The 25558-nt window shown below is 47.5% G+C and overlaps 1 protein-coding gene across 1 annotated transcript in view; it reads right to left on the reverse strand.

The window, feature by feature from the left end:
• Positions 1-3092: 3092 nt before the first annotated feature.
• Cfap251 (cilia and flagella associated protein 251) overlaps positions 3093-25558 on the reverse strand; it is a 60453-nt gene continuing 37987 nt past the window's right edge. Inside the window, exons 16-18 of the mRNA XM_036171646.1 lie at positions 6905-7133; positions 6047-6148; positions 3093-3430 (exon numbers count right to left, since the gene is read on the reverse strand). Coding sequence (XP_036027539.1) covers positions 3318-3430; positions 6047-6148; positions 6905-7133 — 444 coding nt within the window. The 3' untranslated portion in view covers positions 3093-3317. The remainder of the gene's footprint in view (positions 3431-6046; positions 6149-6904; positions 7134-25558) is intronic.

Genomic DNA, 25558 nt, shown 5'->3' on the forward strand with positions numbered 1-25558 from the left:
TAAAAACAAACAAAAAACCCTTCCATCTTGGAAAGTTCACTAAGACACAGGATGTTCCAAGGGGAGGTGAGACTTTCCATCAGTCCTGCAGGGAAGCTCTGTAGGCACAGGAAGAAAACAACTCAAAGGCTTTAGCAAGTCCCTGAAACTGAGCAGATTCACTAGGCTCCTCCCTCCCCAAGATTATAGGAACAGTAAGGCCTGCTGAGGAAACTCTGAGGCAAACAGAGCTGGCTCAGAGACGCGTAGACTAACTTACATGCCTCAAAGAGACCCTTGGCAGCTTGCTGAGCTGCCTGCAGGCTGCTCAGGGGCTCCAGGTCCCCAGCTTTTATGAGCTGTCACCCATGCTGGGGTGGGCCTTGGTGGTGCAGCTGTCCTTAAGTCATTTCTGTCCCTGTGAGTGACCCCGGTAAAACTCATTGGCTCACCACATCGGACTGCGGTGCTTTCCTGCCTTTGGTCCCTGTTTGAGTTGAGTGGATGTTTATTCACATCTCTCTAGTAGTGTCACATGACATACAGACAGGAGGACCGGGAGTTCAAGGCCATCCTCAGCTACACTGCAAGTTAGAAGCCATCCTCATCTACATCAACGTCTGCCTAAAAGCCATCAATAAATAAGCAGTAAAGGACACTGAGGTTTCTGGTGCACTCAGTCGCTCTACGAATACTGTGGACCCAGGCTCTAACCTAAGAGAGACCCTCTTGGGAGTGGGTATGTAATGATGCTCAAACCGTAGTCCCGGGAGAAGTTAAGTCCTATCCAGAAACCTCTCAGTTCTCTGGAACAGTCTCTGCCTGCGGTAATAATAGCTGCTGTCGTATTGGGAGCGGTACCCCGTGCCAGGAATGCTTCACTTGTTCCGTCCCTTTCAATCCTCACAACCTCCCCGGGAGCTATTCCAGAACAAAACTGAGTTTTAAGGACTTAACCACACCCAAGGGTGCACAGGTAGCTACAAAATATCAGAAGCGGACCAGGGCCCTAGTCCCTGGGTTTCCGGTGCAAATGCTGTGTGGGCTAGGCGCTCACAGTTCTCAGAGCTGGCTGGGGATGGGTGACCGGATGGAGAGGTGGGGTGGGCATTGGGGAGGACAGATGGTTCTGGAAGATCACTCGCTACAGGTCTGTGAGTTCACAATCTTATTGTAATATACAGCCTCCTAGGCAGAAGCCTCAGTTTTTTTTTTAAAAAAAAAAAAAAAAAAACCATTCCGGTAAGGTTTTTGATGTTCAAAGTTCTGTCCTTTTGATCTGGATAGACAACCTCTATGACCTCTGAGCCTCTCTGCACTGTCCCCATCCCCAGGACCAGTGGGCCAGGGTGATGGTGCTGGCCCTTCCTTCACTCAAGTGCTCAGAAGCTGCTGACTAACTCTGCCTCGGTCAAATATACCAAGAGACAACCACATCAAGTCACCTGCTGGAAGTGCCCGGGTAGAAGGGTCCCCCTGGCACACTGGGGGGGAGAGAGTGGGGCGCTGCAAACAGTTCTGCTGTCCCTGGCTGTTTTGGCCTTCCTGGAGGAATGTCCATAACCAGGACCTTGGCCTTCCTTCTCGATGGTGGCACCAGCCGGGTGGGTTCAAGGGCACTCACAATTTTGCTCATGACAACCACTGCAATAAATGTAGTCAGGGACTGCAAGATTAAAAGGAGCCAGATTGGATAAAGCAAAGTCCTACCTGGTCTCCAGGCTGTGCTCAGTTCCAGGGGTTTTGTTGTTGTTGTTGTTTTTAATCGAACAAGTTATTTGCCAGTTTCCTGTTCCCTCAAATGTCCCCAGGAACTTTTTAACCAGCTTGGTAATATATCTCCTAGGCCCTTAGCCACTACAAAATCGATTCATAAAGCTCGTGTTTCTTTTCCATGATTTTTTTTTTTTTTTAAATAAAACACAAACCAGGTTGCAAAGTCCTAGTGACATGCTCTGACAAGCAGGTACCTGCAGAACCGTGGCTCCTGCCCCCCTGCCCCAAGGTCGCCGTGACACAGCATGGTGTGGGGTAGATGGTTCTGTTCCTCATTCCCGACTATTGTAAAGACTGGCTCTGAGACAGACGTGCAACCGCACACCCATGAGGAGGGCTTGGTGCCCGTGTGGGAGGTGCAGATGCAGCTCTGTCTCTCTCGTACACTACAGGAAAAGGGCTCTTTAAAAGACCAAAAGTGTTCCCTTAGGGCTGGAGAGATGGCTCGGCAGTTAAGAGCACTGTTTGCTCTTCCAGAGGACCGGGGTTCGTTCCCAGCTCCCACATTGTGGCTCCCAACCGTCTGTAGCCCCAGGTGTAGGGGATCTGACAACCTCACATAGACATACACACAGGAAAAGCACTAATGCACATAAAATAAGAATAAGTATATTTTTAAAATGTTTACCCTGCTCCCCAAAAGAGAAATATTTCCTTAATGCTGCTGTCTAAGGAAAAGGCCCTGGTGGGGGTGGGCAGGTACACTGGACTGAATGTGATGGTCGGGGTGGAGGGGGGTGTAACACTGGGGATACTTGCTAGAATTAGACTTTAGAACCGAGGGCAAACTCTAAAGGCAGACCATAGCTGTCCCTTGTGCCAGAGTGCAGGAACAAAACATCACTGTAAACTTAAAGATGTCCCTGTTTTTGCCTGCTGAGCACACGCTGCCGCCCAGCGGAGGGTGAGGTGGTGGGGCCATGCTTGTCAGTTGCCTCAGAAAGGAGCAGGGCTCTGTGGCTTCTGGCCCAGGTGCAGTTGGGGGGGGGGGGGGAGAAGCGGGGGAGGAACTCAGATTGCTTCTGCATTTTCTTTGGCGGTCACCACCAGAGTTAAGCATGGCCAGTGATGCTCTTACGGGCCGGCCGCACACAATGGCTTGGCTGTTTTGCTGAGAAAGAAAAAAAAAAGTCTGGCACTCCCAGGAGCCCAGAACACCCCCCCCCCCCCCCCCCCCCCCGTCCCAGGCACAGAGGCCAGCAGTACAGACAGCTCTCCAGAGGAAGAAGGGTATGAGTGGCTGGCTATGACTTCCATGAAGCATGCATGTCATGAGGAAGGCCTGCCACTGACTGCGCCTGTGGGTCGCCCCCCCCCCCGTCAGACCTGGGGTTCCAGCTGCCAGGCCTGTTCTCTCCTTCACCCACACTCTTCCCTTTCACAGACAACACAATGTCCAATTCAGTGAGATCCGTTGCCTATGAGAAATCTGCTTTTAATGTAAAGGCTCTAAAGGGCGGCGGGGTCGGCATATACAGAAAAAAGAACGCCTCCTGGAAAACACGCACACGCGTGTGCAAGCACCCACAAAGCCCTTTGTGCTGCCAACGTTCTCAGGGACTTCACTGATCCGACAGTCCGGAACTGTCAGAGATGGTTAAGCCAAGAATTTCAGTCGCGAATATTTCTGCAGTGATTTCCTCTGGAAGTTCGTCTTCGAGGCAGATTTCTGGCTCTGGACAGGCAAGAAAAAGAAAAACAAATGCCTTTCCAGTGATGAAGCTCCTAATAAGAGCGAGTTCTCAAAAACTCCAGGGAGTGACACTAAGCGGAAGTGGGGGGTGGGCTGGAGAGATGGCTCAGTGGTTAGAGCACTGGCTGCTCTTCCAGAGGACCTGGGTTCCATTCCCAACATCCACACGGTGGCTCAAACCCATCTGTAACTTCAGTTCCAGGGGATCCCACACTCTTTCCTGGCCTCCCTGGGCACCAGGCATGCACACAGTACACAGACATACACAAAGGCAAACACCCATGCACATAAGGCAAAAAAATGCTTCAAAAGAAAAATGGGGGGGGGAGAGGTTGGGGATTTAGCTCAGTGATAGAGCGCTTGCCTAGCAAATCCAAGGCCCTGGGTTCGATCCTCAGCTCTGGGGAAAAAAAGGGGGGGGGGGGGGGGGGGAGTAGGCAGTACTTTATGTGCTAAGGGTCACCTCTGACCCATCAAACTAGTTCATTATGGAGTAGAGCCCTGCTAACCAAGGTCCTGGCAAACCTGGTTAGGCCATAAAAGGAAGAGATGGCAGGGAATCAGGACTCTTTGCTTCTGTAGTCTCAGGAGCTGTGGGCCTGACCACCAACTACCCTGGGCTTGTGGGTAGAGATTTTCCAGCCCAAGCAGGCCCGAAAGAGCTGTTAGGATCGGCTCCTCCTGAGATTAAACTTACAACAGTCACACCTGTTAATAACCGCTGGCTGGGAAGAGGCAGAGGTGGGACATTCTTGGGGTAGAGCAAGAAGAGGAAGATGAGGTTTCGTTCCTTTGGTGCTGGGGATAGAATCCAGGGCTTTGGGCATGTGAGGAAAGTCCTCTGCCATCAAACATACCCCAAGGCTGGGATGACCCTGGAGACCTCGAAGCTGATGGGGAACTGTTGTGGAGGATAAAGCGCTCGCCATATAAGCCAGGATGGAGTCCATATCCCAGAACACACACAGAAGCCCATCCATGGTGAGGCCTCTTAGAACCAGCACCAGGCAGACGGGGGGGGTTTGGGGGAATCGCTGAGTCGACTTTCCATAACTGAAGAGCCCCAGACTTGGTGAGAGGCCCTGTCTTCATGAATACAGTAGATGATCCAGGAAGACACATGGTGTTTGCTTCCAGCCTCCACACTCATACACAGACACATATGCACACATAACTATTCACGCGCACATATAAACAAGAACACACACCTGCACATCATATACATGTACACATGCAAGACAAATAAAAGCTAGCGGGGTGGGTGACATTTTGTCTACACACACACACACACACACACACACAGTGCGGAGAGAGGGGGAGAGGGAAGGACACAGAGAGAATATAAAAGTCATGAAAGACAACTTTTGAGAAAAAGAACTTGAAGCCAGATATGGCAGCACACACCTGTAATCCTGGCACTTGGGAGGTGGAGGCAGGAGTCCAAGGCTAGCCCAGGCTACATAAAGAGACAAATCTCAAATTAAAAAAAAAAAAAAAAAGCCAGGCATGGTTGCACATGCCTTTAATCTTAGCACTCAGGAGGCAGCGGGTGGAGTTTGAAGCCAGCTTTGGCTACATAGTGAGTTCCAGGCCACCCAAGGCTACATAGTGAGATTCTATGAGGACCCGGGTTCAATTCCCAGCACCCACATGGCTGCTCAAAACTGTAACTCCAGTCACCCTCACACAGACATACATGCACACAAAATAAAAACAGTATCAATTTTTGAAAAAAGGAAAAGAGGGGTTGGGGATTTAGCTCAGTGGTAGAGTGCTGGCCCTGGGTTCAATCCTCTGCTCCAAAAAAAAAATAGAAATAAAAAAGAAAGAAAGAAAGAAAGAAAGAAAGAAAGAAAGAAAGAAAGAAAGAAAGAAAGAAAGAGAACTTTAAAGTCCTGGCGGTTTGGAGCGGAGTCTGCACACCTACCCAGATGTCACCTCTCTCCACAGCTACCCTCCAGGAGTGCCTTAATGTTCATCCACCCAAGCCAGAAAGATGAACCAGGTGTAACAAAGAAAGGAAAAAGGGCCGGGCAGGCTGGCAAGATAGCTCAGAGGTTAAGAGCAGTGGCTGTTCTTCCAGAGGTCCTGAGTTCAATTCCCAGCAACCACATGGTGGCTCACAACCATCTGTAATGAGATCTGGTGCCCTCTTCTGGTGTTCTGTAATGTATACATAATAAATAAATCTTTAAAAAAAAAAAAAATGGGCTGGGCAGTGGTGGCACACACCTTTAATCCCAGTACTCAGGAGTCAGAGGCACGTGGCTCTCTGTGAGTTCAAGGCCAGCCTGGTCTATATAGCGAGTTCAGGATAGCCAGGGCTTTCACAGGGAAACCATCTCAAAGTTGCGCCCCCCCAAAAAAAAGGAGAAGGAAGGAAGGAAGGAAGGAGGTCAGAAGATGCCACAGGACCGGGAGAGTGGGAGGGAATGCTCCATTTGGCAGACACAGCCACGGCTCCCTGGCTCTGTGGTCACCTAGTCCCGGGATTCCCAGAAGACTGACTCTTGGGGGCAGGGTCCTAAGGACAGTGGTCACTTAAGTCTATAACAAATTAGTGAGCGGAGGCTACAAGACCAGACGAAGGCCAGGTACCTCTGACGGAGGAGGATGCGGGCTCCAGTTTCCACCCCTCAGGTTTCAGGCCGAACAGCGTGGCAAAGCAGTCATACATCTCCTCCTCTGTCATGTGCTCACCTGGGCAGGGGGATAAAAGGAGTCTGGTTAACTCTGGGGCTCCGTCTCACACCTGGGTTGAGAACTGAGAAGGTCTTCAGTTTGTTTGGTTGCTGGCTCTCCTGTATCACAGGCTGGCCTCAAACTTGGCTGACCTCATGCTGGGGATGACCTTTGAACTCCCGATCTGGGGATTACAGATTCTGTCTTACTGTATTTTTTTTTTTTTTTTTTTTTTCCGAGACAGGGTTTCTCTGTGTAGCTTTGCACCTTTCCTGGATCTTGCTCTGTAGACCAGGCTGGTCTCGAACTCACAGAGATCCGCCTGCCTCTGCCTCCCGAGTGCTTGGGATTACAGGCGTGCGTCACCACCGCCCTCGGAAGCACACTTTTCTTAAAAAATTTTTTTCCACTTCATTTATTTTGTGGCGGGGAGGAAGCATGTGCCATGACTGTGCTTGGAGATCAGAGCACAGCTTTTCCCACCATGTGAGTTCTGGGAGTTAAACTCAGGTCACCTGGGCTTTGCGGCAAACACCTTGACTCACTGGGTCTCCTTGCTGGCCCATGAATCACATGTTTCTCATTTCTAGGTCAGGGACCTTCTCATTAACCCACACTTGTCAGATATGCAAGACAGGACAAGGTGACCCTGGAGGCTGAGGCCCTGTCCTCATGACAGATGGGGATCCCAAACTGCCTGCCTGTCCTAAAGAGGCTTTTTCTGCTGGCAAGGGGAAGGATGCTTGCTACCAGATGTCCTTTCTTGGGTGTTACCTTTAGTGAGGAGCAAGTTCAGGAAATCCTCTCTCCGAATAACCATTTTCCCTTCCGAATTTTTGAAACCAAGTATGTTAAAGCTCTCCTGGATGCCAGTCAGGGTGTTACCAAAAGGCAGCCTATGATTAAGATAAACTTTGAGGAAATCTGGTAAGTTGATTTTGTCGATGAGGTTCCCAGTGTCCACGTATTCACTAAATTTGATCTCATTAAACATGTCCTCAATCTAGAGAACAGGAAAAAAAAAAAAAAAAAAAAGACTATGGTCAACACAAAAGATACTTGAAGCCAGGTGTGGTGGCGCACACCTTTGATCCCAGCATTCGGGAGGCAGAAGCAGGTGGATCTCTGTGAGTTCAAGGCCAGCCTGGTCTACAGAGCGAGTTCCAGGATAGCCAGGGCTGTTACACAGAGAAACCCTCTCAAAAAAAAAAAAAAGAAAAGAAAGAAAAAAAAAAGATACTTGATTATGCCACTTGGGAAAACTGAAGAGGAACATATATTTGTGGGTTGTGTTATGGTCCCCCAGGATGGATACTGAAGTTCTAACCTTGGGGACCTTACTAGAAATGGGGTCACTGCAAATGTAATTATAAAATTAGGTCATGTTGGAGGAGGGTGGCTTTCAATCCAATGTGTCCATCATTATACCATTTCAGCTTGGAGCTAAGCACAGTGTGATACCCTGCACACCTTTTTCCTCGTGGTCAGGAAATAGAACTGAGTATCAGATGTGGGAGGAGCCCCAAAGGAACCAATCCGAAAACCGTCACGGGACATATCGCACCGACGACACTGATTTTAGATTCTGACAGAGGATAAAATCTTGTTGTTTGCTGGGCAGTGGTGGCGCACACCTGTAATCCCAGCACCCCAGAGGCAGAGCCAGGTGGATCTCTGTGAGTTCGAGGCCAGCCTGGTCTACAGAGCGAGTTCCAGGACAGCCTCCAAAGCTATAGAGAAACCCTGTCTCAAAAAAACCAAAAAAAAAAAAAAGATTATGTCTATGCATGTGTGTCTCTCTATATACACAGATGGGAGTGTAGGTGATTGTGTATGTCAGAAGAAGGCATGGGATCCCTTGGAGCTGGAATCACAGATAACAGTTATGAGCCACCTGATGTGTGGGTACAGGAACCAAATTCTGGTCCTCTGCAAGAACAGCAATCACTCTGAACCCCTGAGCCATCTCTCCAGTCCTTTATTCCTTTTGTTTTTTTAGGCCACCCAGTCTGTTGCACTTTGTCCTGCCCTGATGATGTCACAAATCTACCATGTCACTTTTCACCCTGAGGATCTCACAGTCTATCAACCACTTCCTCACCCTGAGACATACGTGTCAGCTTGTTTTAAGGGTAGAATCTAGCCAGGCTTGGTGGTACACACCTGTTTCTTTGTGGTCAGGAAACAGAGGCAGTTAGACTACGGTAAGTTCGAGACCAATCTGTGCCCACATAGCAAGTTCTAAGATAGCTAGGGTTCCATAGAGAGATGTTGTTTCAATAAACAACAATAAAAAAAATGTATTTCCAAGCCGGGTTTTGGTGGCGCACGCCTTTAATCCCAGCACTTCGGAGGCAGAGCCAGGCGGATCTTTGTGAGTTTGAGGCCAGCCTGGTCTCCAAAGCAAGTTCCAGGAAAGGTGCAAAGCTACACAGAGAAACCCTGTTTGGGGGGGGGGAAGGGAAGCACTTCCCAAACCATGAAGATAGAACCTATAAGAATTTAAAAATAAGTTTGGATGAATAAGTACTTCACTGAGAAACTCAAATACATGACTTATACCCTAGTAAATTTATTTTATTTTTATTTTAAATTAATTTTTAAAGTTAGTATACAGCCAGCTGTGGTGATGCATGCCTTTAATCCCAGCACTCAGGAGGCAGAAACAGGCAGGTGGAGCTCTGTGAATTCAAGGCCAGCCTGGACTGCATAGTGAGTTTCATGCCAGCCAGGGCTACATAGTGAGACCTCGTCTCATAAAAGAGAAAAGGATTCTAAGAAATTCACTAAAACCTACTAGAACTGGCAAAGTGTTTCAGTGATAATTCAGGGTATGATATCAATATGTGAAACTCGGAGGTGGAGAGATGCTCAGCAGCTAAGAGCAGTAACTGCTCTTGCAGAGGACTCAGGTTTGGTTCCCAGCGCCCACACGACAGATTATAACCATCTGTAACTCCGGTTCTGACGCCCTCTTCTGACCTCAGCAGGCACTGCATGCACATGGTGCACATACATACATGGAGGTAAAACACACACGTAAAATAAAAAGTTCAATATAAGAAAATCAATTGTATTGTTATACTATGACCACAATGAAGATTAAGAAAATAATTCCATTTCTTTTAAAAAATGGATGCATGAGTGTGTGTGTGTGTGTTTGTGTGTGTCTCACACACACCACAGTGCATATATGGAGGATCCAGGGACCACTTGCTGCCATTAAATCTCCTCTTCTACCATATGGATCCTGGATACTGAACTTGGGTCATCAGGCTTGTGAGTAAGCAACTCTATCCACTGAGCCATCTTGCCAGCCACAGACATTGCTTTTTTTTCCCCCCCGGAGCTGAGGACCAAACCCAGGGCTTTGCACTTGCTGGCAAGTGCTTTACCACTGAGCTAAATTCCCAACCCCAGACATTTCGCTGTTTTTGTTTCTTTCTTTCTTTCTTTTTTTTTTTTTTTATTTTTTTGGTGGCTTTTAGAGACAGGGTTTCTCTGTGTAGCTTTGGTGCCTGTCCTGGACCTCGCTCTGTAGACCAGGCTGGCCTCGAATTCATAGAGCCTGGCTCTGCCTGCTGAGTGCTGGGATTAAAGGCGTGTGCCACCACCGCCTGGCTATTTTACTGTGTTTGACCTTGATTTTATTTTTTATTATTCTATTTGAGACAGGGTCTCACTGAGTCACCCTGACTAACCCAGAACTCACTCTGTAGACCAGGCTGACCTGAATCCCTCAGAGATCCACCTGCCCCTGCCTCCAGAGTGCTGGGATTAAAGACATTTTCATTTTTGCTGACCTAGCTTGAGATCCAACTGCCTCAAGCTAGGGACTCATTTTTTTATTATTTTCTAAAGCCACCAACTAACTAAAGAAGAAAATCATCAGCATCTCTCTGTCCCTTCATGTGCCGTTTTCCTGAGACATCATGGATTCATGCAAACACGATCATAACCACCCCATTTCCCACTGCCTCACTGGATTATACGGTTTTGTTGGGCGGTGGTGGCACACACCTTTATTTTATTTTCTGGAGCTGAGGACCGAACCCAGGGCCTTGCGCTTGCTAGGCAAGCGCTCTACCACTGAGCTAAATCCCCAGCCCCCACTCCCCTACCCCCGCCCCCGTTTTGTTTATTTGAGTATGCACCTCTAAACCAGGAGTCATTTACTTTTGCTTTAAGGATAGTTAGATCATTTAAAACCTGTTGCTCTCAAGCTGCTCCCTGCACAATTGCAGCCTGCTGGGGCCTCCGCTTCCATCCTTTCCCTTGCAGAATTTTGCTGCTTAGATCCATGTGTCATGTTGGAGGGAAAAAGGTGTGACCGCTTTTCCCTAGGTGTGAAGCAGAGCTGCTGGCGGCTGGCAGCCTCAGCTCTTGGGAAACAGCATTATTGGTTACGAGCAACTGTAACCGAAACTGTGTGTGCGCCGTGTGTGAGGACACCGCTCCATAGTTAGCATTTCCTGGGTTTACAGTTGACACAACTGTATGTTAGATTATATATGAATAGTTATGCATATTAAAAACAGCATATTAACATGGTATGCTATATGAATAGTACAAGGCAAAAAATGTGTACTATCTGAAGAGAAACTTTTAATTTTAATCAATTTTTTTGTTTGTTTTTCCAGACAGGGTTTCTCTGTAGCTTTGGAGGCTGTCCTGGAACTCGCTTTGTAGACCAGGCTGGCCTCGAACTCACCTGCCTCGGCCTCCTGAGTGCTGGGATTACAGGCGTGAGCCACCACCGCCTGGCAATTTTAATCATTTTAAAGGTTTATTTTTAGTGTATGTGTATGAATATTTGCTTGCATTATGTGACAGGTGACTGAGAGAACCGGGCGTGGGTGTCAGACCCCCTGAAACTGTAGCTACTGATGGTTGTGAGCTGTCATGGATGCTGGAAACTGAGCTTGGGTCATCTGCAAGAGCAGGAACTCTGTAGACCAGGCTGGCCCTAAACTCACAGAGATCCACCTGCTTCTGCCTTCCAAGTACTAGGATAAAAGGCTTGTGCCACTACCACCTGTTGCAGTAACTTTTTAAAAAATTATCTTTATATGCATTGGTGCTCTGCCTACACACGTCTGTGTAAGGACGTCAGATCCTGTAGTTACAGGCAGTTGCAAGCTGCCATGTGGTTGCTGGGAATTGAACTCAGGACCTCTGGAAGAGCAGTCAGTGCTCTTAACCTCTGAGCCATCTCTCCAGCCCCAAGAGCAGTAACTCTTAACTGTAAGCTCCTAGCCATTGAGCCATCTCTCCAGTTCCAATTTTACTAATTTTAATAATACTGGGGCTAGAGAGATGGCTCAGTGGTTAAGAGCACTGGCTGCTCTTGCAGAGGACCTAGGTTTGATTCCTACCACACACATGGTGGCTCACAACCATCTGTCACTCCAGTTTCAGGGGATTCAATGCCCTTTTCCTGTCTCCGTGGGCACCAGACACTCAGGAGGTGTACAAATATACACACATGTGAAACACCCATATACACAAACATCTTTAAATGATAAAATGTAAACATTTCAATAATGTTAATACTATTAAGATATACACACACCACTACTTAGTAGAGAGTAAAGTTAAGTGATAATTTCAGAGAACGGATCTATCTTCAAATTCTAACAGTGCCAATTTCTGTGTGTGGGATCTTGAGTGAGTTACTTAATACTACTTATCTCCAACTTTCTTATCTTGAGAGAGTAAAGCGTAACACAAACACTGGGGTGGTTTGTGCTTTGTTTAGTCTGGGTTTTCTTTTTGTCGACATTTTTTTTTTTTTGAGATAGGGTCTCATGTAGCCTGAGTCAACCTTGATCTTGCTCTGCAGCTGAGCATGACCTTGAACCTCTGACCTCACAGGTGCCAGCATGCCTTCCTGCGTGCTGGGTGAGCGCTCTGCCATCTCAGCTATATCCCCAGCCCGCACCGGGTTGTTTTGAAGAATACAAGTGTCTACACAGGGTAGGGACTGAACAGACAGTAATTATACTGTGATTATTATATTTTTCTATGTGCTTACTAATTAGAATTCATGTAATTACAATATAAATTATAATTCTATGTTAATGACATATGATCAAATTTATAAGTAATAAGTATATAAATTATAATACATATACATTACTGAGGGAATATATGATTTAACTCGATTCCTAACTATGATAACAAAGGGAATTGAAATGCCTGCATTAGTCATACCCAGGGAGTCCCAAACCTCAGCCAACATCGGCAGCACAAGGCACTCAGTAGGTGATTTGCCGCTTCCTCCCTAAGAATCACTGCTTGGGCTGGCGAGAGGGTAAAAGGGCTGGCTGCACAGGCCTGGCTGCTGGAGTTCAATCCCTGGTGAGAGACTGAATCTAGAAAGTTGTCCTCTGACCTCCACATGTACACACCAGCACACTAATAATAATAATAATAAAATAATAATAATAATAATAATAATAATAATAATAATATAATGATAAGTTGGCAGCTTGGCAACCCCACAACTCCTTCCTGAGCCTGTCCCACAGGTTCTACCGCACCCCTAAATGAAGTCCGTGCTTAGGAGAACTGGGGGATGGATGCGGCCCACTCAGTGTCTTCCGGATGCCCTGGTGTGAAGGCGGCTCTGGAGGATGGGGAGGCCACGATGGTACTCTCACCCTACTCCATCACCCACTGAGGCAGCGGTCCATTCCATCAGCCTGGGGAGTTCTCCTAGTTCCGAGAGCAGTTCCTGTGCCCGGAGATCCTGATTTCATTAATTTGGGGGTGCAGAGTCAGCCATACTATTTAAAAGATACACTATTTGAAGTATGGCGGAGACTGTGAAGCCTGGCTTTGGGGCAAGGGTTCTCCAACTGCCAGGGGCCGAAATGGCCAGGAGGGCTTGTTAACAAGGGGGATTCTGACTCAGTGAGCCAGGGGCTGGGGGTGAGAATATGCTGTTTACACATCCTCAGGAGGATCTACGCTTGGAACCCCTGTTCTTGACTGTGGGGGAGGGGGTTCACAGAGGTGACAATGCATGCATGCGGAAACCAGTCAGCACCAAGCCTGTGGCTTTCAGCAGAGCAAGGACAGGTGGCAGCTGCTGGGCCTGAGCCGTTTGGGTTTGCATCTGTTCCCCTGGGAAGCCGTAGCAAGTGGCTTTCAACTCCACTTCCTCAGCGGCTTGGTGTAGACAGAGCCCGACTTGACAGTCGCTCAGAGAAAATATGAATGACTATGTGAGTGAATGAATGAAGCAGGCAGTGACCGGCCATGGAAGAAGTTCCCTTAAAATTCACAAAAAGCAGAAATGGAGAGAAGGCTCAGCCAACAGTGCTTTCTGCTCTTGTAGAGGACCCAAGTTCAGTTTCTAGAACACATGGCTCACAGCTCACAGCTGCCTGTGACTCCAGGTTCAAAGGTCCTGACACCCTCCTTTGGCTTCTGAGGACACCTGCATTCACGTGCAAACATAGATACACATACCACACACAATTAAAAATAAAAATCAGCCGGGCGGTGGTGGTGCACACCTTTAATCCCAGCACTTGGGAGGCAGAGACAGGCGGATCTCTGTGAGTTTTGGCCAGCCTGGTCTACAGAGTGAGTTCCTGAATTGCTAGGGATATTTAGTAAGAGACCATCTGGGGGTGGGGGGGAAGATATCACAAAAGCCTCATTTGGAGTAACCACCTCCTGCCCTAGCTCATGTGGCTCAGCTTCTAGTACTGACTCAGCTCTGGTTTGAGGTAGAACATTTATTGGATGATTTCTTACCTGACAAATCATTTTATTTTATTTTTCAGTTTTTCAAGACAAGGTTTCTCTATGTAAGAGTCCTGGCTATCTTGGAACTAGTTCTGTAGACCAGGCTGGCTTCAAACTCACAGAGATCCACCTGCCTCTGCCTCCTGAGTGCTGGGGTTAAAGGTGTGCGCTGCTGCCCCCGCCGCCGCCAAATAATTTTAAGCATTTAGACATGCAGCAGCCCTTGTCCGTGTTGCTCACAGGCCCGCAACGCAGGGGTGGCCTGAGTCCCTCCCGCAGAACGATTTTCCTTCAACCCATTATTGAACCCCGATGGCCTTTTGGTTTGCAATCTCCATTGCCAGCCACTGAGGGCTTTTGAATCATGTTTTATTATTAAGTTTTATAAGCTCCTTATAAAATGGAGAGGAACATAATACACTTGAACTGAGGCACCCTTCCCCTGTTCAGGAGGTGGCTCTGGGTGGCCGGCATGTTTCCTTCGGTGACAGTGTCATAGGCTCACAGGGCTGGAGGACTCTCCATATTCCCTACACCCTCTTCCTGTTGTTCACAACCCTCTAGAACGTCCTTGACATACGGGAGTCAGCCCTTCAGCACAGCTCATCCTGCTTGTCCACACCAGCCTTTTCACACCGACCTGGGAAGGAGTGGGCTCAGGAGGGAGACCCACAGCCAGGCAGACTCTCTGTGCCGCTGTGTCTGGAACTCCCCTGAGCCCTGTGCGACGTATGCTCCACTCTGCTCTTAAAATCCCAGAGCGGCCTCTCTCATCCTGGGGACACGTCACCCAAGACCTCAACAGATGCTGAATAGAAGCCACCGAGAAGGTTAATCCTCTAATCAGTTTTTCTTTTACAGAAAAGATCTGTAGCCCGGGCTAGCCTCCAACTCCATATGTAGCTGGGGATGACCTTGAACTTCTGATCCTTCTGCCTCCACCAACAAGCTAGGAGAACGGGTGCCACTGCATCTAGTTCCTGTGGCCACACTTTTTTTTTTTTTTTTTCCGAGACAGGGTTTCTCTGTGTAGCTTTGCGCCTTTCCTGGGACTCACTTGGTAGCGCTGGCCTGGAACTCACAGAGATCCTCCTGCCTCTGCCTCCTGAGTGCTGGGATTAGAGGCGTGCGCCACTACCGCCCAGCTACCACACCTTTTTAATATGAATGAGGCACTTTCCATGCAGAATGCCTGTAGTTTATGCACTTCAACATACAACAGCTTAAGCACAGACGTTCTCTTCGAAATCCACAGGTATAAGATTTGTTTTTACCAGTGGTGGTGCAGGCCTTTAATCCCAGCACTCGGGAGGCAGAGGCAGGCGGATCTTTGTGAGTTCGAGGCCAGCCTGGTCTACAGAGCAAGATCCAGGAAAGGCTCAAAGCTACACAAAGAAACCCTGTCTCGAAACTGCCCCCCCCCCAAAAAAAAGATTACAAATAGATCCATTTCTGTCACCATGCATAAAACTCAAGTCCAAGTGGATCAAAGACCTCAACATAAATCCAGTTACACTGAACTTGATAGAAGAGAAAGTGGGAAGTACTCTTGAACGCATTGGCACAGGAGACCACTTCCTAAATATAACACCAGCAGCACAGACACTGAGAACAATTAATGGGACCTGTTGAAACTGAGAAGCTTTTGTTTTTACCATAGATATTAGAGCAGGCCTCTCTATCTTTGTTATTATTGTAGCTGTTTTGTGGTCACAGGTATCAAACTTATGGTATTGCGTGTGCTCGGTAAGCACTCTGCCTGACCTTTCTCTGTCTCTCTGTCTCTCTGTCTCTGTCTCTGTCTCTCTCTCTCTCTCTCTCTCTCTGAGGCAGGGTTTTTCTTTGTAGCTTTGCGCCTTTCCTGGATCTCATTCTGTAGCCCAGGCTGGCCTCAAACTCACAGAGATCCACCTGCCTCCGCCTCCCGAGTGCTGGGATTAAAGGCGTGCTCCTGCCGCCGCCGCTGCCGCCACTGCCACAGGCCCTCTCTATCCTTATTAAGCACAGAACTTTCACCCTTCCCATTCAAAGAAGCACTTTATGGCTTCTGTGGCATAACCACTTCTCAGCAGCACTATGCCGCACTGTGGGGGACTTTCAGTAACGTGAGGGTGACAGACTGCCTTGTGATATGGCAACAGTCTCTCAGATGATAGACACAATTACTAGGTAACTAATGGTGGGGGAGTCTTTATAGCACACATGTTTGGAAAGGGTTTTAAGAGATGCTGAACGCCAAATCATGGAGCTTTCCCCCCAAAGCCACAAGGGTGAGTTTTTTAGGCACCCACCACTCTCGGAAATTCTGATCAGGTCCTGGACACTCTGAAGCAGGCAGATGCATGCTGGTTCCAGTTAAGACATAACAGGGATAGAAATTCCCCTGCGAGACAGATACAAAACTCCTCCTTGACGAGGCAATTCCCCTCCTAAGTACATGCACCCGAGAACTAGAAAGACATCCACACAGGAGTGTTCATGATAGCATCACTCATAACAGCACAAGGGTAGGGACAACCCAGATGCTCACCAAATCATGACGAGGCAAATAAAATGTGGCAGCTTCACAGGACTGCATAGAATATTATTCAGCAAAAATAGGAATGAAGGGGGATGGGAAAGATGGCTCAGCTTTCAGGAGCACTGGCTGTTCTCGCAGAGGACCTGGATTCTAGCGCCCACATGGTAGCTCACAGTCACCTCTAACTCCAGCTTCAGTGGATTTGACCTCCTCTTCTGACCTCCATAGGCACCAGGCATGCACATGATGCACATATATATGTGTAGGCAAAATATTCATTTGGGTAAATAAAACAAATATTTAAATCCAAAAAATTTAAAAAAGAACCACCATCATCATCATCAACATCATCATCATCATCACCACTTCCGCCACCAAGTAATTAAAGCACCCAAGTAATTAAAAAATAACAGGAAGCCAGGCAGTAGTGGCATACGCCTTTAAGCCCAGCACTTAGGAGGCAGAGGCAGGTGGATCTCTGTGAGTTCGAGGCTAGCCTAGTCTACAGAGTGAGTTCCAGGACAGCCAGGACTATATAGAGAAAAATCTCTCAAAAAAATGAAATAAATAATAATAATAATAATAATAATAATAATAATAATAAGTAGTAGTAGTAGTAGTAGTAGTAGTGGTGGTGGTGGCTGGAGGATTGCTCAGCAGTTAAAAACACTTTGTGTTCTTGCAGAAGATCCAGGTTCAGTTCCCAACACCCACATGGTGGATCACAACCATCCAAAACTCCAATTTCAGGAGAAGTGACACCCTTTTCTTGTCTCTGAGGGCATACAGGCAAAACATTCTCACACATAAAAATAAGTCAAAAATAAAAATATTAGCCAGGCATGATGTCACATACCTTTAATCCCAGCACTCTGGAAGCAGAAGCAGGTGGATTTCTCTGTGAGTTCAAGGCCAGCCTGGTCTACAGAGTGAGTTCCAGGACAGCCAGGGCTACGTAGTGAGACCCTGTCTCAAACAAACAAAAAAATTAAATTAAAAAATAAAAAATTAAAAAAATAATAAAACAAGAATGAAGGTCTGGGGATTGGGGATTTAGCTCAGTGGTAGAGCGCTTGCCTAGCAAGCACAAGGCCCTGGGTTCGGTCCTTAGCTTGGTTAAAAAAAAAAAAAAGAATGAAGGTCTGATGCATGTTACATTCTGAATGAATCTTGAATGCATCAGGCCGAGTGAACTAAGTGAACATATCACATACTGTATGATCTATTTTTATGCAATCAAGAATAGACGAGGCTGCGCAGACGGAAGACAGATTGGCAGTTGCCAGGGCTGGGGGAGGAGGGGGCAGAAAGTGGCTGCAGAAAGTGGCTGATAATGGATATAGGGTTTCTTTGTGGGGGTGATAATATTCTGGGGTTGCACAGGGTTGATGACTACACAACTCTGTGAAGAGCCCAAAAGCCATTGACCTGCACACAAAAATAGTTGCCTCGTATGGTGTGTGTTACGTTACTGTAAACTTCTTTTTAAATGTAGGCCATAGCAAACAACACAATTGTTCAATTCTAGAACGTTGGTATTTTAGAGACTAGATTTTCCCCAAAGAGATCAATGCACGCTTGTCGTGAAAGCTTCCAACAATGGGGACATAAGAAAAAAACCACACATGCCCTGGGCAGGGTGTAGCTCAGTGGTCAAGGGCTTGCCTGGCACAGAAACAAACAAACCAACCCGGAACTCCAGCGACATGCGGGGATCCATGTCTCTCTCCGCTTACAGGACTGCAGGGGCTCACATGTAAACGCAGACCACCAGGTCTGGGCTCAGCCTTACGTGGGTCAAACTCTGGCTCTGTTCTCAGAAGCAGAGTGGCAGTGCAAGCCGCCTTCCTGCTCCGAGCCTCACTTTTACCACCTGTGAAATGGGCGAGACAAAGAAAGCAAGGGCCTGCATGCTTCCCGAGGCCAGAGAGGACCACACCCCAGAGGGCCTCCTTGAAGGTGTTAGGGGCACACTGAGTGGCAACAGGGAAGACCCCCATGGGCTTTGCACTTGGTGTCAGTGTGACCACCTGAGTGCTTTATCCGGCGGCTCTCCGGTATTCTGGAATTTATTTATTTAAATGCTCACTTATACATACTTTTGCCTTACAGTCTTTCCACAGGAAGCTCGCTGGGTGACGTCCTGCTCTAGACCTCTCCCAGTATGCCAGCCAGACCTCCCCCAGAACAGTGGGCCCTCTCTCTTCCCTCTAGGATGAAAATAACCTGATATTTGCTTTTCAGCACGGGACCCAACATACTAAGGGCCCCGGGGGCTTTAATCACAGGAGGCAAAGCTGCGCACGTGATCTCTTTCTCAAGTTTCTCCCTCTCCATATGGGTGAGCTCGCACCAATTGGCTGCGATTTCGACCCCAGCTGGGACCAGTTCTAACAGATTAGCGCGCAAGGCTTTCAGAGGATCCTGCGTGTTTATCTCCTGGGTTTTTGTTCTGAATACAAAAGCAATACAGACTATATGCTGGCAGTTTAAGAAAACCGAAAGCATGAAAACATATGCATCAGCCTCTCCCCTCTTCACAATCACAGTGCCTGGGAGGGGAGGGATAGCTGTTAAGCAAGCAGGCAATTCATGTGTAGACACTTGATGGGTTGACAGTGCGCGCTGGGAAACAGAAGCGGAGAAGAGCCGAGGAGAATGAGGTTGTCTCCAGGGCCCCCCTGACAGGAGGTAGGAAGAGCTAGGGGTGGTAGACGGTGAGAACCCAGAGGGATGGAGACCGGCCAAAGAGCCCCATGGTGGATGGTCACACGCAGTTTGAGGTCAATTGTTGTGAAATGAGGTTATATGTGACCCTTTCTGGTGATTTCAAGAAAGTTCTCTAGAGGGAGTGTTTGTGTGCCAAGCGAGGAAGAGATGAGCATCGGGCCTGGAGTGATGTTGAGTACAGAGACCAGGAGGGCCTGAATCCACTGGATGAGACTACAGTCTGGTTGCAGTTGACCCCGGAGGCCCCAGCTGACCTCAGACTGTACATTGCAGAAAGTGGGAAGAGTATATCCCCCTAACTCGCAGCCCCCCGGAAATGAGTGTCATTATGGGCTTGGAACCTGTTCCTGTAGGTTAGGCATGTAGTCGGGTATTTCTCTCCTGCCCACCAGTTCCCAAATAACCATATTCCTTATTTATGCTCTACCAAGTGGCGGGACCTTTATTAGCATGGCATGTTCATCTCCTGCTCCCTCTGCATATGGCTGGCGATGCCTGTCTTGACCCTTCTCCTTCCCAGCATTCTCAATTTGGCTTTCCCACCTAACTTTATCCTGTTCAGCTACTGGCCAGTCAGGTTCTTTATTAAACCAGTCACAGCGACAAATCTTCACAGTTTACAAAAGGATTATCCCACAGCATAGGTACATGAATATACAAGTAACAATGACAATTACAATTATTGGTGGTCCTGGGGATTGAACCCAAGGCACGCACACATGCTAGGTAAATGCTCTGCCACTGAGGCACCAGTAAGTTCATTTTGAGACAGGATCTCACTAAGTTGCCCAGACAGGCCTTGAACTTGTCATCCTCCTGCCTCAGCCTCCTGAGTAGTTGGGACGACAGGCCTGCACTACCTGGCTTGGCCATACAAGCAATTACAAAGCATCTGAGGCTCCTACCCTTGCTCTTGCTCCCCTCATGACAGAGTTTCAAGATGCATCCCAGACGGGCCTCAGTCTATGGAACTGAGGTCAATACCACATTCCTGCCTCTGCCTTCTGAGTGCTGGGGTTATAGGAAGGCACATGATTTTATGCAGTGCTGAGAACCCAGAGCTTTGTGAATACCATAAGAGCACTAACCTGAGCCCCGCCCAGCCTATCATTGTACTCTTGAGTGACTCCTGAGTATAGACAGGCTTGCCTTATTTTATTGACCCTATCTCCCATCACTGGACATTGTCAATTATTTCAATTTTTAAAAATTTATTTATTTTATGTGTATGATGTTTTGCATGTATTAATATCTGTACACTATGTGGGTGCCTAGCGTCCTCAGAGGCCGGAAGAAGGCTTTGGAGCCCCTGGGACTGGCATTACAGATAGTTGTGAGCCATGTGGGTGCTGGGAATTGAACCTGGGATCTCTGGAAAAGCAGCCAGTGCTCTTAACTGCTGAGCCATCTCTCCAGCCCCAGTTTTTTTCAGTGTTTGCTGAAATAACTCTTCTTTCCCTGTGTGTATCATCTTATATGAGTGAAACTTTCTCTGGAGGACATATCCTTTTTTATTTAAAAAAATCTATTATTGTTTATGTATAAAAATGTATTATTATTATTAATATTTTACCAGTAATTTATGTCTATGTGCCACATGCATGCCTGGTGCCCATGGAGGCCAGAAGAGGGTACCAGATCCCCTGGAACTAGAGTTACTAGATGTCTGTGAGCCACTGAGTGGCTGCCAGGAACTGGATGTGGGTATTCTGGAAGTATAGTCGGTGATTTTAACTTTTTTTAAAAGAGATTTATTTATTTATTATGTATATACAGGCCAGGAAAGGGCACCAGATCTCATTATAGATGGTTGTGAGCCACCATGTGGTTGCTGGGGATTGAACTAAGGACCTCTGGAAGAGCAGCCAAATGCTCTTAACCACTGAACCATCTCTACAGCCCAATCTTAACTTTTGTTTTGTTTTTTCAAGACAGGGTTTCTCTGTGTTGTTTTGGGGCCTGTCATGGATCTCACTCTGTAGATCAGGCTGGCCTTGAACTCACAGAGATCCACCTGGCTCTGCCTCCTGAGTGCTGGGATTAAAAGCGTGCCCCACCACCGCCTGGCATCGTTGTTGTTTTTTGAGACAGGGTTTCTCTGTGCAACAGAGCCCTAGCTGTCCTGGATCTCACTCTGTAGACCCTCTAACTCACAGAGATCCGCCTGTCTCTGTCTCCCAAGTACTGGGATTAAGGTGTGCACCACCACCCAGGCCAGGATACATTCTTAAAACAAAATGTGTTGGGTTGGGGATTTAGCTCAGTGGTAGAGCACTTGCCTAGCAAGCACAAGGCCCTGGGTTCACTCCTCAGCTAAAAAACAAACAAACAAACAAATGTGTTGAGGCTGATGACGTGGCCTAGTGGCTAAAGGTGATTGCCACCAAGACTGACAACCTGGGTTCGATTCCTGGGACCCACATGATAGAAGGAAAGAGTCAACCCCAGCAGGTTGTCCTTTAACCTCCACATGTACGTCAAGCAATTATTTATTTCCTCTCTAAACACTCCTGCACAATGCTGCTGCCACTCCTGAATTTGCCCGGCCCGTTAGGGAACTTGGTAATTACTCCGAGATCAAACACTAGTGTCAGGGATCCTGCTCTTCTCTTCATCCTTGCAGTTGAATGAGGCCACTGGGCACCATTTGCTCATTTACACATTCATTCAATTACCATTTGCTGAGTGCCTGCTATCGGGGCGCTTGCTGGGGGCACATATGTTTCCACCAGAATTAGCCTTAAATTTATGGAATGAAGAGGGTGCACTGATGTTAAGTCGCTACGAAACCCGTCCCAGATTAAACAGTGCTGCGTAAGCGACATGGAAAGAGAGCCGTGAGCAAGCGCCACGCACGGGCTGTCCCCCGAGTCAGAGGGACACTGGAGGCAATAGACACCAGCAACAGAAACTGGACACTTAATTCTGGCTCCTTCTATAACGTTACATGCTTTTCTCATTGTTCATTTAAAATAGGGCGTGGCACACACCTCTGGTTTCCACTACTCCAGAGACCGGGGCTGGAGGCTTGCCAGCCTAGGCTACATAGGGATTGAAAACACAAACAAAGTGAAGGTTTGGAAGAGCCTCTCTTCATTCAACCACTGTGGGCATGCTCTGTGCACACACACCTTTCTGTAGAGGAAAGGGGACTAGGAACTCTTTGCGGGGAAGGTTGTATTCTTGTGAAATTTGACTTCAGCTTTAACGCAGGGTCTTCAAATCCAGAGGTGGCTATAATGAGGTACAAAAACTGTGAATACTGCATAGTCTTGGGGTAAGGTGGGGGGCTGGCTTGGCTCTCCACCTGAGTCTTGTGTGTGCCCAAGCTGGCTGGGCCAACTTTTCCATAAAACTTCTTAGGAAATCGGGGCTGGGGGCTGGGGGTGGAGACACAGTTACGTTTTCTTTTCTTTTCTTTTCCTTTTTTTTTTTTTTTTTTTTGTTTGTTTTTCTCGAGACAGGGTTTCTCTGTGTAGCTTTGCGCCTTTCCTGGAACTCACTTGGTAGCCCAGGCTGGCCTTGAACTCACAGAGATCCACCTGCCTCTGCCTCCCGAGTGCTGGGATTAAAGGCGTGTGCCACCACTGCCCGGCTACAGTTACGTTTTCATAGGAAGTGTTCCGTGAACTTCAGCACAGCCAGGTTTAGAAATTTAGAAGCCATGAAAAGATTTTTTTTCAATCTTTTTAAAAATTGGGGTTGGAGAGATGGCTCGGTGGTTAAGAGCACTGACTTCTCTTCTAGAGGACCCAGGTTCAATTCCCAGCACCCACATGGCAGCTCACAACTGTCTGTAACTCTAAGATCTGACACCCTCACACAGACATATATGCAGCCAAAACACCAATGCTCATAAAATAAAAATGAATAAGTTTTTAAAAAAATCTTTAAAATCGCTATAAATCTGACATGAGAAGGGCAGATCAGAAACATCTTGTGCAGCAAGTACATCAGCTAACAAAGTCTGCAGGCTGGTGTGGGGCACATCTGGATCACAGGAACATCTATCTCCAAAGAGTAAATGCATCTGTGTGCACAGTGGGGGGTGGGGGTGCTGGGGTGGAACCTGGGCCTTGGCCAGGCAAGACCCAGCCCACTGAGCTATGCCTCCAGCCCAAGTAGATATTTTTTGTCGTTTGGGTTTTTTTTTGAGGCAGAGTCTTATGTAGCCTAGGATAGCCTGGAACTAGCTATATAGCTGAGGATAACCTTGAACTTTTGAGAGCTGGAGAGAGGCAGTTTAGTGTTAGTGTGCTTGCTCAGCACGTGTCAAGCCCTAGGTTCTAGCCCCTGCACAGAAAAGGGTGGGAACCTTGACTTCTGGCCTGTAATCCTTTAGCCAGAGGTAGGACTATGAAAAGATACCAGATGCTTTTCAGATACTCACCATGCCCTGTGGACTGAGCTAAACAGCTAGTTACCCACAAAATCTTTCCAGGAATCCCAGGATGTGGGTGCCATCATTGTCCCATACAGAGTTGGGCCTGGAACCCACATGCTAGGCAAGAAGAGCTCAACCACTGAGCTACATCCCAGGCCTAGGCAGGATCTCATTTGGGAATCATTTCCACCCTGCTCACGTCCTCACAGGAAGGTGGGCTGAACCTGTCACAGATTCTAGGAAGCGTGGGTATCCATGCCTAGCAGCCTGGGCAGTATGTGCTCCTGGAGAGTGATGAGGTCAGGCCCACCGTTACCAAGTGATGACCGGGGCTCTGGAAAGGAAGCTCTTTGCAGTATCTGGGTTTGTGGCCTCCAAGGCACAGGCAGAGGTGAGGGTTGACCACAGTCCCAGGCAACACAAAAGTAAGAGAGGCCCAGAGAGAAGGGTGTTTCCTGGAGCTGCATTTGAGGTTCTGGGTTTGGTTAAGCCACACACTGCCTCTACTACAGGACTTGGCTTCTTTGAACCAAACTCTGGCATACCTTAGATACCTGTGACTTACAGCCAAAGAGGATTCCTGACCAATAATCCTGCAGTGTGTTAAGCCCTCATCCTCGATGGTGAGCAGACCCTGGGAAATGCCAACTCAGAGCTGGTGTCCGAGGTCAGGACTCTCCACGTGGCGGCATATCTGAAAGCCCCTGGATAGATGAGCCCCTACTGTGGCTATGGTACTCAGCCTGTGGTGAGGCCTAGGAATCCCATCTTACTTACTTGACAAAGGCTCAAAGTAATTCTGATACAATGGCCAGTTTGGAAGCCAACGTTTAAGAATATTGCTTTATAAGATACAGCTGTGAGAGTGGATCATGGTGTTATTTGTACTTTCAATCCCAGGACTCAGGAGGTATAGGTAGGTGGATCTCTATGAATTTGAAGCCAACCTGGTCTACATAACAAGTTTCAGTCAAAGTTACATGGGGAGATCCTATAACAAAAAACCAAAACAAGCCGGGCGGTGGTGGCACACGTCTTTAATCCCAGCACTCGGGAGGCAGAGCCAGGCGGATCTCTGTGAATTCGAGGCCAGCCTGGGCTACCAAGTGAGTTCCAGGAAAGGTGCAAAGCTACACAGAGAGAACCTGTCTCGAAAAACAAAAATAAATAAATAAATAAATAAATAAATTTTTAGGATGGCGGCGGCAGTGCACGCCTTTAATCCCAAGACTTGGGAGGCAGAGTGAGTTCCAGGAAAGGTGCCAAAGCCACCCAGAGAAACCCTATCTGAGGGTGGGGGAAGTAACTTTGGTTTTGGTTTGTTATGTTTGTTTTCTTTTTCTTTTCTTTTTTTCGAGACAGGGTTTCTCTGTGTAGTTTTGGTACTTGTCCTAGATCTTGCTCTGTAGACCAGGCTGGCCTTGAACTCACAGAGCTCTGACTGCCTCTGCCTCCTGAGTGCTGGGATTAAAGGCATGAGCCACCACTGCCAAGCTAATAAATAAGCACATTTTTTTTTTTAAAGGGAGAGTGATAGACAGGACAACACTCCCACACCCCCACACCCCAACATGCATACATCACATATAAACACAAAATAAGTATCTTAAAAAGAACATACTTTTTTCTAGAGAATTTCTAACCAAATGGAAAGTGCTTAGGACACATCATACAATATAAGGATACAAGGCAGTCATATATATTCAGTGTAGTGACCATTCCCTGCCTAAATGCATAAACACCAGGAAAATAAGAGTCAAGTCTGAGGGCTGGAGAGATGGCTCAGTGGTTAAGAGCGCTGACTGCTCTTCTAGAGGTTCTGAGTTCAATTCCCAGCAACCACATGGTGGCTCACAACCATCTGGAATGAGATCTGGCGCCCTCTTCTGGCCGCAGGCAGAACATTCCACTGTATACATAATAATAAATAAATCTTAAAAAAAAAAGAGTCGAGTCTGGCCGGTAGGGTTATAAGTAACGTTTCTTCATTCTACCTGCATATCTTTCCCAAATTTTCTGTAATGAGACTGTATCA

The sequence above is a fragment of the Onychomys torridus genome, chromosome 22 (assembly GCF_903995425.1).
Source record: "Onychomys torridus chromosome 22, mOncTor1.1, whole genome shotgun sequence".
NCBI classification, from domain to species: Eukaryota; Metazoa; Chordata; class Mammalia; order Rodentia; family Cricetidae; genus Onychomys; species Onychomys torridus.